Raw genomic sequence first — 11,986 nt, 5'->3', positions numbered from 1 at the left:
CGTCTGTCATGTGCGGTTCCAACTCACAGGCGCAGATCCTAGTTATCTACTTGCCGTCACTCGAGAAATACGCCACTTTGAAATCTTTGTAGACCGTACGCCACTTGCCTTCTTACCTGTTTTATTTGCAATTTTACAGCGAGGCGTGGGACTCAACCAGACACTGGACGCAGAGCAGACTCTTTCAAAGGCTGGATCGAACCATTGTCTTTACCATTCCGCGTGGAATTCAGCGTAACTAGACTATTCTCCTACTTAGACTGAAACTGGGCGTCTCTTTCACGCGGTGGTGTGTGCATCTAATGGGCTCGCAGACTCTTCAGACTGCTTTTCTTGTCACGTCAGTGAGACTGTGGACCATGTGATCATGGCACACCCCGTATATGTGTGCCAAATACTGGCGTTGGCCGCTTCCCTGAGTCACGAAAGGTGTTTTATTGTTTCATCTTCACCTGCTACAACTATCGAGAGAGATGTTTTGTGTTACACGTAAGTTTATTATTCTTTTTTGTTACTATTGAGACGCCATGCCTTTTGGCATAAGAAATTGCCTGTAGACATAAGCAAAGACCGGATTCCCAATAGTAGCCCAGCAATTAAGATGCAGCAGTAAAGTTCATTACTTCTTTCTGCTTGAAAAACACGTTTCCTGCGTGCCACAGCGAACTTTCACAGCCTTGATAAAAGAGAAAATAGCAAGATGTTTGGGATGATGCCTGCAAAGGTAATCTTATCGAAACTGATTCTTGCCGATTTAACTTTTAGTTTATAGGTAGCTTTTGCGCTTTGAATAGTGAAAACAAAAAGAATTGAATAGTTGCGCCAAGCTGTTTGCAAGAATTGACCACATCACGTGCGGCAGTACTTATCAGTTGAGCGTAATTATCCAACTCAGCTTTTTCGCGAACTGCATAGTTCTTATTGGTGCGTTCATAAAGTAGGTACTACTGCCGTCGTTTCTATCAGTATACAACCAGAAAACACACTTTTCACGAATACAACGGCATTTATAGTGTTCATATAGTCCTCGCAAACACACGGCATTAGCTTCCGCTGTCTTTCATTTTGCGCGCAAGGCAACAGCTGTTAGCTTCAGCAAAGGCCGGTGTATTTTGTGTTGAAAGGGAAGCTTGAAAGTCGTTCTTTCTGTCTGCGCTGAGATCTAAACCTACTTCCAATTAAGCAAGGCTGTCCTCTCCTCTTTAATTTTACCGCATCGAAGGCATGCATCTGCTGGCGTGGCGGCCTGGTAACTGCCGGTTCTCTCGCTCTGACGGAGAAGTCGCCGTGAAGGAAGGGGGCGGGGTGGTGGAGGAGGGCGGTCGTCTATTGCGCTCTTAAGAGCCCGAGTACGGTTTAATTAAATTCGCGCCGCCGTGACCGTGCGGGGGGACCGCATCAAGCAGACGACTTGTCCCAATATTGGCCTAACCTTGGCCCAGCCTTGGCCCAACCTTGTGTACATATGTGTGCAGAATTCAATCCTCGAAGCACTTATAAGCGCCGTGGTCATGCTTGAGGTGATTGTTTTTGAACTTCAGTTTATTGATCACATTCCAATTGCGCAACTTTCCCGTAAGGGCCCACGCATTATAACTGTCGCTTTGATTGTTGCGAAACTCGGAGGTAAGCAGACTGCCATGCCACTTACGGTAGTGAGGCTAACTGCTCAGTGCATACAAAAAATTTCGGAGTTGTGTGCCTCGTTCATAGGTGGTGCTTCCGTCGGTGAACTTCCAGAAACTGGCGACAAAACATGCCAGTTTTTTTTTTTTTTAAGGGGTGTCGTAGCGGTAGAATGAGCAGATTCGCTTTAACACTCCGTGCGCGAACTTTACAGGTTGCAGTATTATCTCGAGGAAGTGCTGCAGCGTGAAATGTTGTGAAAAAAGGTATATGGAAGAAATTTGAGTATAGAGAGACTGTATGGGGAATTTTATAGCCTCATTTAGCTTTGAGTTGTGTCTGGCCATTGTTGGCGCATGCCCTAATTCTCAGACGAGGCTGCGAATGACAGACTGGTCGATCACTCATATCGCCATCACACAGACAGTATATCGAACTGGCTTCACCAAATAGAAATCATTCAGCGGCAATTACAAATCTAAGCGTAAAGATAATTTTATCTTCGATTCGCTAGCAATAATCTTTCAATACATCTAGACACATATCTACAGGGACACGCACGCTCTGTGCCAAAAGTTAACGGCTCACCGCACCAGTAACTTGAGCAGTTTCTGTGGTGTGTCGTGGTATTGTAGTGGTACTTCTGCGCGGGTTTATGAAGGCGTTTGACAGCAAGCGGACTCTCGAACTCTGCAGAGCATTGGAGCACATGAGGCATCGTGGTGCCCCATTGTATGGTTGGGGCACCACTCAGTTCATGCGTGCGTTGTCTTTAAACCTTTTACTTAGCCACACACATGAAGGATAGTGAAAACTTCTCGTCGATAACGCTGCAACTTCCAGAAACAGTCACACGCTGTGATTTGGCCCTCGCTAACCAGGAGAGACTTCTGGGGTAAGACCACTGTGACTGCGGGGCTGGGGTGAATCGGTGATTTTTTTAAACAAATAACAATATTCGGCATAAGACGTTCTATGCGGTCTGGCTGCCTTGTTCTCCGATGAGAAAAACAAAGAAGAATGGGTGGACTTTCATGTTGCTTCACTTACTGCGAAACCTTTACTGCAACCATCTCCAGGCCTACCTGCCCCGCATGATCATAGGTGGCACAATCCGCGACCCACGTGTACCCTCAAGTCAACCTGTGCAACATTGAGAATAACCTATGCAACATTGATAATAATCTATGCAACATTGAAAAAGTGAACGCGGGAGTTTTTGATTACGAGTTTCTATGCCGCTAAATGTGACGTTGTTTCCACTGAAGAACGTCCAGTATAGTTACCCTTGTTATAAGAGTCAATCTGATGTGTCTCGCTTTGGCAGTAAGACGCTGCATGCTTCACTGCAGTTGCTGAAAATTTATTGGCATTGCGGCGAGAACTCACGACAAAAAATGCGATTAACACTCCAAAATTATATATTTTAGCGAATGCCGCAGTTAAGCAGTACAAGCTTGTAGCTGCCCCAGAAGGACAAGAAAGCGTATCTGCACTGGGGGAAACCAGCGTTTCACCAATTGCAGAGTTTCTTCGCTTTTTTTTTCTGCTTTAAAGGCGCGCGTGCAGCGTTGTGGCGATGACGCGTAAGAGCTCAGGATGTCTCATTCCCCTCCTCCGTAGAGGTCGCTGCTGCCGTGGGGTCATCGGTGGCGTCGCAGCTGAGCTGAACGCGCGTCAGCTCCTTGACGTTTCTGTTCAGCAGCGACTCGGGAGCAGCACACGTCGGGTAGTGCCACTCTTCGGGAAGCTCCAGCAGGAAAGCAGCCTTGCAGTCACACTGCAAAGGATTGCCTGGAACACAAGACGAAGTGCAAGGAGGACCGTGTAGCTAACATAACATATATATGCTAAAGGCACCGTCAGAATTAACTAGCAGCCTTCCATGAAATTCTTGCAAATGCGAATTTAAAAAAAATCAAAATGGACAATGCTGTGAAGTAGAACGGCAGCCACCAACTGCCTTCAATCATTCCTGTGTTGCACGGGGGAGTTAAAGTTGCGCACCAAACATAGCTGTAACCTTGAGAAGATATGATAACGCGCTACTAAGCCCCGCAACATTGTTTAATTGGCCACAGCCACTAGACCGCCATTTTTTTTTAGATCATTGTGCGGAGAGGGGACTGCGTACTCTACTCCATTGTCAACATAAAATGTTTAACAACAACAACAACAACAACAACAACAACAACAACAACAACAACAACAACAACAACAACAACAACAACAACAACAACAACAACAACAACAACAACAACGACGACGACGACGACGACGACGACGACGACGACGACGACGACGACGACGACGACGACAACAACAACAACAACAACAAGAGACGACGACGACGACGACGACGACGACGACGACAAATTATTTTCATTGTGCAACTTGACAAATTGACTTGAGAGGCTAGAGCACAATCCCTACGCTTTAAATAATCGCAGTTTCTGCCATTATCCTGCGCAAGGCAGACGTTCTTTGTTATCTGCTGCTGTGGTTCCTGTCTACAGGTACCCGTCTCTTCCGTGACGGTGCAGCCATCACCGCCTCTTCCTCTGTCTGTGGGTGGCGCCGATAAGATGACAGAACGTCTACATTATGCCAGTCTTCGTGATCAGACTCAGCTGGCCACACAGCGGTCGTTTCGTCGGCAGATGCTTTGCTTTAGCAACGCTGTGCCTTGAAAGCCCGTTAAAAGCCTTGAAAGGTGTCTTGAGAACTGGTGGCGCACCCGCTACGGACACTGGGATCGCAAAGTGCACAGCAGCGCCAGCAGTGCTATAGTAGTTTCTTTTTTCTTTATTTGTCGTTATTCGGCTTATTATTGTTGATCCCCTTGGATGCTCAACAAAATCATCATCATTGTTTATCATTTATTGTTTTTTCTTCTTCTTAGCAGTGAAAGCTTCATTGCGCGTGTTCCGCTTCTTTCACAGCGCTTCCCGGGGAAACATGCAATGTCTCTGAGAAAGTGCACCATTGTCGACGACTTGGGCAGTGTATATATACGATGCCAGGGCGCAGTATGCGGTCTGAACCAAGCGCATTTTGCGAAGGTTAGAGTGTCCTGCTATCGAAACGAAACGCGGAAATGGAACATGGATAGCAGCGATCAGAGGAGGCAAGTGGCTGTCTACGGCTGGCTTATCTGTGCTGACCGGTTCACTGAGGGCAAGCACTCCACGGCTGAAACAGTCATCCTCTGTCGAGGAAAGGTAAGAGTGCGCGAGGGGGACCAGGGCAAGAGGCAAAGAAAAACAAACACAACACCATGGGCGTGTCGTTGTATTCGTTTTTATGCACTATGTCCTCGTCCATTTCGTGCAGTCCTACATTTCCTCGAAATGAGCCAGCTTATCATCAAGAACTTTTTACCAAATCCTTTGTCGAAGTTGCATCCCGCCATTGGCTTGGGCAGCCTCCAGGTCTGCTGTTCATCTTCATGTCTACTGGTCTGAACCGCCTTGTGCAGTTTGCGCGGACGCCCTTATTTCTTTTTATCTGGCCTCCGCTTTATCATTTAACAGGCGTGTACCAATTCACCAGGCTAGGGTAACCACCCGCAGTCTGTTCTGGTTAATGTTGGAAGATAGAATAGGGATGTAGTATTTGCCTTCTTGGCTCTTCAATGGAAACCGACATCAGAGGACTTGGATAACTGTGGTATTTAGATGGTGAGTATGATTGCGCTAAGAGCTGGTGATGATGATGACTGTAATGAATGAACTTGCACACGTTCTTTGCGTTGTCTTTAGCCTTGCTCGTAAAGCAACCATAGATTGCTGGTCCTTAAAGAAAAAAAATGCGAACTAAGTTTTTTCTTCACATTTTGTGGCAAAATTATTCTTTTTGACCCTTCCAAATGATCGTATAACTGCAGAACACTCCACGCACTTAAAGAGAACTTTTGTGTAATCTCAGGAAAGACGGTCTCAGAAGGAGCTATGCCGAGTATCAACGCACCAGTGGGTCAGCGAATGGTATCCGTGTACAAGATACAACGGCCAGGTGGAAAGCCACTTACCGCTCTCTACAAGAGGCTGCATGCAAAACAACCAATTAAAAAATAACCAGTTTGTGCGAATTATCAGTATTTTCTAAACCTATTTCCTTAAAAATATGAGCGCACTTGATAGCATTTGTCTTCATTCGCTATCAGAACCCACGATACAAGACCAGCAGACAACTGTTCCCATGCTCTCATATATATAGGCGCCGAACTCTTACACATGTGCTCGCTTCTGTGTGGCATCAGACGAAAACTATACGACGCCACTTTCTTTTTTTCTTTCTTAAAGCTCAATAATATAACAACTTCTGCCCTTAGAAGAAGTGCTATACTAACTTGGTAAAACAAAATACGCTTATGCTGCTTTTTCTGTGTGCTGTGAGCAACTCTACTTGGTTGGGAGTTAAAACTTATGCTTATAGGTGGAGTCAACTGGGGACGTGAATTGTTTCAGATTTCTAGTATTCCATAGCCCTAATTGTAGCATTTAATTCTTTCATAGCACCCGGCTCGGCCGCCTTGACAACTATGGACCCACATGTCCGCACAGATGCTTTGAGCAACGTGCACCTGAGGGCTTTTATCAAAGGATATGTTTCAAAATCATAGTGTTTTCAACTGCATTCGCACATAATAGCCCTTATAGCTCGGACACCCTTCATTTAAGCTTGGTGGCCAATATTATTGAACTACAGAGCAGTGCTTAATCATTTAATGACAATGTGTCGTGCTTCTAGAAATAAGTAGCATGTTCGACCAGAGCATCTCAGAGCTCAGAATGTTCGCCAATGCTTTACTATTCAGGGGACTTAGGTGATTTGACACTCAATAAAAAGAGCAAGAACAAGTTGTCTCGAAAGCCGGGGAGTAACGTTGTAAAAAACCAATACTATGTGCGCCTCTTTCTCCAGTTCCAATGAGTAACTTATCGTGATTCATTAGAATAGGTCGTTACCCATTACAAAAGATCGTTACTAATCACATGCGGTAAGAAGCGGTGAAATTTTAATTTTATGCAAATAATTTGCGTAGAACTGCCACTATATTCACTTGCATTGTAGCAGTTGCGAACGTCATTGTCAATAGCAGTTACAAAAAAATTATAGCGTTAGTTTACCGCATTGTTTTCGAGCAACCAAGGCGGCGTCATTTCCGCTCCGTTCGATTTATTCGTTTTCAGGGGCCTCACTACTATTCTTGGAACATCGCATATCAATAGGGAAATGTAGAGGACAATAACCAGGGGCAGGCACAGGAAGCACCTTCACAAGTGGCATAATTAGCAGCCATTTGTGAAGTGGCTTGTTGAGCTTCAAGGTATGCTTGAAGTCGAAGAACATGTGGACACGATAACAAAAAGAACTTTCGCAGCTACCTGCATATTATAACCGTTGCTCAGGATACCACACACACCAATGTATGCAAAGTTGTGTTCGCCAATCCAACACCACGCACCTGCCAGGCTGACCCTGGTGCCGTTTCGTGCCAGGGGCAATAGTGTCGCAGCCCGGAAGGACGCGATCGAGTTGTGTCGCAGGCCGACCTCTTGCAGGGCTGGCAGCTCTTCAGCGAAGTCCAGCGGAAGTGACGTCAGGTTGGCGTAGCTGTGCGCGGTGAGAGCAGAGAGATTGGAAGAAAGCTAGGCCAGTTCGTAATGCTCTTCGCTCGTGCAGAGTAGCCAACAAATGCGCTTGGCTACCCTACATCTGCGGAGAATGATAAGGCAAAAGAGAGACAGCATACACCTTGCATGCACGGGGGGAGATTAGAGAGCGTCGACACGACTGCTCGCGAATCAGGAGTATCTTTGCAACGCTCGCGTGGCGCCGTGTTCTCATTGTGGAGCTGCTCCGCACTAACTCATGCGTGCGGAACAGCAGCTATTGGCATATTAATGACGGAGAGTTTGAAGCTACCGGAATACGCCTTCATATCGTGCAATGCTGACATACGCGTAGACTATAGTGAATGCGCTGTACTCTCACACAAAGTTCCTTGAATTAGGCGTGCGGTCACATCCCGCCTATCAATTAAAGCTGTTGGTCTTCGTCTGTAAGTATACGCCGACTTCGTTATAAATCAGTGGCCGTAATCGTGCTTGCTCTATGCCTGGACTATTGTCGCGTTGGCCAGCCTGACTGGCTAGCACATGGGCGGAGGCTTGTGTTCCCTGAACAAATCGTCACTTGCACGCCGGGAACGTTGTTGCTATATAAAGAAGAAAAGAAGCTTTCAATTTTTTTCACTCCCCAGGGGCGAAGAGTAACAACGACCACTGTACCAGTCCCAATTATACCTCATGGGAGTGCCAATAACTCCAGTCACTTATACCAGTCAGACATTTTTTGGTCATGTGGTCGCACCGGGCCTGTTCCCGAAGCGCCCCCTCTCCGGCACGCCTGGACAAACTTCCCATTGGTCACCTGGCGACCGCGGAAGTTTTTAAAAATTGCGGCATGCTGCGATGACAGCGGCACCGACATCATTTAACAAGAAGATAATTCGGTAAAATTTAAGCTCGCAATATTCATAAAGTCTACACTCTGCAAGGTGATAAGCTCGGGACCAATTATTTAACATATTCAATGGGCGGTTTGGAATGGGCTCCACTTACTCGAGTATGAGTCTCCAGAGCTTTGGCGCAGGTCGCGGCAGCATCGTGCGATGGAAAGTCCCCAGGTTGCACTTGATCACGGACACCTTCTCCAGATTCTCCAGCTTTGCCAACCAGTCATCGCTGACGCTTTCTATCGTCGACTTGATCACCGCCACATGGCTCACCGAGCGCGGCAGCTGAGCAAAGTTGCTCGAAAGTCGCAGGCCCGTCATGTTGACCAACCTGAGTTCCTCCAGCGACCGCATGTCGCTCAGCATCGTCCAGCTGCTGGGAAACGTGCTGCCGTCCGCGAGCTCGAAGACCTCGAGGGAGTCCTCGAGGCCTTCGAAAGCGTAGTAACGTTGTAGCCATCCCCTGACGTAGGTGCCGACGGTGACGTTGCTTAGTTTCAGGTGCGAGGCGTTGGTCTGGGCGAAAGTCTCGGGAAGGAAGTAGTCCAGGACGCTGTCGCGTAGCACCAGTCTCGTCTTCGGCAGGTCTAGCTCTCGAGGAACGGCGTTCCATAGCTGCTCGGGGTTGTCGAAGCCGGAGCAAACGAACTCTTCCACTCGGGAGGAGGGCCGCTTCAAATGGGTGCATCCCGACTTGGACGCCGCGCCCGTTACGGCGAAGAGCGCCGCGAAGGCGACGACGGCACCCAACGACATGACCTATTCGCTTTGTCGCATGCGTTGGTAAGGCGCCGGTAATTTTTCTCCGTTTGCGCCGCGAGACGCAGTCACGGGGGTCTCCCAGCAGCTGTTAGTAAACATTGGCTTCCGCTTAAATGAAACCCCGATAAGAAACGGCTGAAAGGGCGCAAGACGCTCCTCAGGTTGCAGTGGAAAGTCGTTGAACCCTCCTCTGGCTATCTGAGCGAAAACAACGCGAGCGACACTCCGTCGGCTAAAAACGGCGCTCGCGGGCTCTGCCAATGTTTCGACGCCGGAAGTACTCGATTTGAGTGTCGATGTCGAAATGACACCCGCCTCTTTCTAAGTATTGAGTGTGGCACGCTGAATACAACTTGTAGATGTTCAGAGAGATAGACGCACCATTGTACGCCGCCCAGAAGAGTGATAAGGTACGCTATCATTGTGGTTAGCGCATAAGGTGAAGTACTTGCATCTAAAGCACGTCATATAGTGTACATATTTACCATGTGTGAATCTTAGCTTCCAACTTCCTTGTAATAACTGGGAAGTGTCGGTGAGGAGATAAACTTGCACAAAGAAAATAATCTAGACTCTCAATCAAATCTCGAAGTACTTCAGCCGTTTGCGCATGAATGTCATACAGATGCTGGGCACAAACGGTGCACCCCTTGAACGCACTGTGAACACTGTAGTGGTCAAGCGCTCTTGCGCCGTGGTTTGATTCAACATTCAATGATTCGAACCGTGTCGCAACACCGCTCGACCACTCCCACCGACTCGAAGCAGCGGCCCGGACCTTTGGCGCAAAATGAAGTTCTTTCTGTCTCTTAAACGTTTACAAGCGAGGTGGCACATAAGCCCGACTGCCATATACAGCGCCTAGAAAACCCTCACTTACAAAACACAACACAGTATATACTATAACGGGTATGCTAAGAGGAATTCCGCTCGAAACGCGACTTCCGGCAGTCGCGGATCTGGCAGTTGCCACGACAGTTGGTGTTAGACCACTTAACGTCTGAAACATATAATATACGTGCGTATGTGAGAACGGAAGGCTAATCACAGAGTACATAACAAACGACTTTCTCAAAAGCAATTCCTTGCGCGACTCTCCTCAGTGAACGTGAATCAATGCTCTTCGGACGCTTCACCGTTGTTCACAAAAATCTTCCTAATTTTGGCATTCACGTTTGCGTGGTGTTCAGCCTTTCCTGGGCGACTGCACCCGCACTACACGATAAGCGTATGTGTAAAGGGGATGTTCCGCATAAGCAGGCTGAGACGCCTGCCTATAGCGTCGACCTCGCACATACGCGAGCAAACAGGAAAGAGTGTTCCCCCAACGACGCCTTTATACGTGTTGTTCCTTGGCTCCTATTTTGTCGGCGATGTAAGAGTTAGGGGTCGAGGTCAATGCATAGAGAGATAAGATGACGGGACAGTCAAAAAGCGGAGGAGACTTTGGCATTTACTTGTGTCCTCCGCGAGCATAGAGTTGTTTATATCATGTTTTCCATCCAAGTGAATTCCTTGTTGCTTGAACGGGACTGCGCAATATCGTTCAGTAACGCAACTGTTCTCACGAGTCGTACAGTAAAGTCACGGACTCTGCAGCGCTCAGTACCACAAGTACTGCATGCTGTCCGCTAAAAAAAACTTCTTCCGTGCAAAAACATTAGAAATCGTACTGTTCTCAATATCGTTCTAGTGAAGTTCACGGAAAGCGAGGATCGCAAACTTCGACCAGCACGAACGAGTGCATTACAAACGCCACTCGCGTCACACATTGTTGCGTTCAGCGCACAGCCAACCCCCAACATGTAAATGTTGCGATGAGCTACCCTCCTCCTGGCACATTCTTTTGGATTTCCCAGGAAAAAAAATTACAGAACGATCATGTAGCCTAAAGCTATCATAACAATTAGATTTTCTCTCGATGATTACTTTGATGCTTTTACTCTAGGACGAGGTTTCACAAGAGCGACAGCATTTTTCTGGGAGGTGAAAGGTGCGCTGAAGAGGGTGGGTGTGTAGTGGGTTGCGCCTGTGGACGGTGAATTGGGATGGCTAGTTGGCCCGAAGGTGGAGGTGGGTCGTTGGGCACCCGCCTAGCCATGGAGGTGGGGTGCGGAAATGGCTGTGGGTGGTTCTTCCGGAGGCCAGTTGGATTTCCCCTCTGTGTCCTTAAATTTAACGTAACACCGTTAACCTTCCCGTTCAGCGGAAAGCCCCACGTCATTAGCGTGAACGAAAAATCCCCAGAGAAGCAACCTAGATGGCCCACCTAGGTGGCAGGCGGACCACCTAGGTCACGGGACTTTGTGACGTCATCACAACCTGCCAACCGGATTGTGAGCAAACTGTCCACCGTGGCAGGTGGCAGTTAAATTTATGACTGGTCGCGAAAGGTTGCTGAGGAAGAGCGACCTGGTTCTTACAAGCCCGACCAGTGGCTGTGTTTGAAACAGCCAAGCGCCGTGGCAGTGGTGCATCGCTTAACTGCTGCACTAGTGCACCGGGAGTTGTATGAGGAGGATTCGCAGGGATCTATATATGTAAAGCAGACAATGATCAGTTGCGCATATATGACCATAAACCTATTAACGCTATCGCGTCATACCCTTGAGGGGGAGCTTAGTGTCCCCTCCAGTATTTAGTTCCACCCCTGCAGTGGTTCAGTGGTTATGATGCTCGGCTGCTGGCCTGAAACACGCGGGTCCGATCCCAGCTGGGGCGGTCGAATGTTGATGGAGGCGAAATGCGATGTCAGTGCACTGATCCCTGCAGTGCACTGATGTCAGTGCAAGGATCCCCGGGTAGTCGAAATTATCCACAGCCCTCCAGTCCAGCGTTCTTCATAGCTGGAGTAGCGTTGGGACATCAAATCTCATAAAACTAATCCGAGCTTTTTCATTCCGCTGCTGCGTGAACTTGTAGTGGGTGGGGTCTTTGTGCAGGGTAGAAGTAGGTGGGTTGGTGGAGGGTGGCATTTCACAGAGATTACGCCGGCACTTTCGCCAGGTGCCACTGGTACCGCCATCGCAGTAGAAACGGTTAACAGCCAAGATTGAGAAAAAGAAATCGCTACCT

The 11,986-nt window shown here is 48.0% G+C and overlaps 1 protein-coding gene across 1 annotated transcript; it reads right to left on the bottom strand.

Moving 5' to 3' along the window:
• Positions 1-2,967: 2,967 nt before the first annotated feature.
• On the bottom strand, positions 2,968-9,002 carry LOC144094738 (uncharacterized). The gene is made up of 3 exons (XM_077628647.1): positions 8,256-9,002; positions 7,097-7,245; positions 2,968-3,420 (listed from the first exon to the last, which is right to left on the bottom strand). The coding sequence occupies exons 1-3, from the start codon at positions 8,903-8,905 to the stop codon at positions 3,221-3,223; spliced, it is 999 nt and encodes a 332-aa protein (XP_077484773.1). The 5' UTR covers positions 8,906-9,002; the 3' UTR covers positions 2,968-3,220.
• Positions 9,003-11,986: the final 2,984 nt, after the last annotated feature.

Source organism: Amblyomma americanum, chromosome 6, assembly GCF_052857255.1.
Source record: "Amblyomma americanum isolate KBUSLIRL-KWMA chromosome 6, ASM5285725v1, whole genome shotgun sequence".
Taxonomy (NCBI): Eukaryota; Metazoa; Arthropoda; class Arachnida; order Ixodida; family Ixodidae; genus Amblyomma; species Amblyomma americanum.
This window is presented reverse-complemented; position numbering and strand designations above follow the sequence as displayed.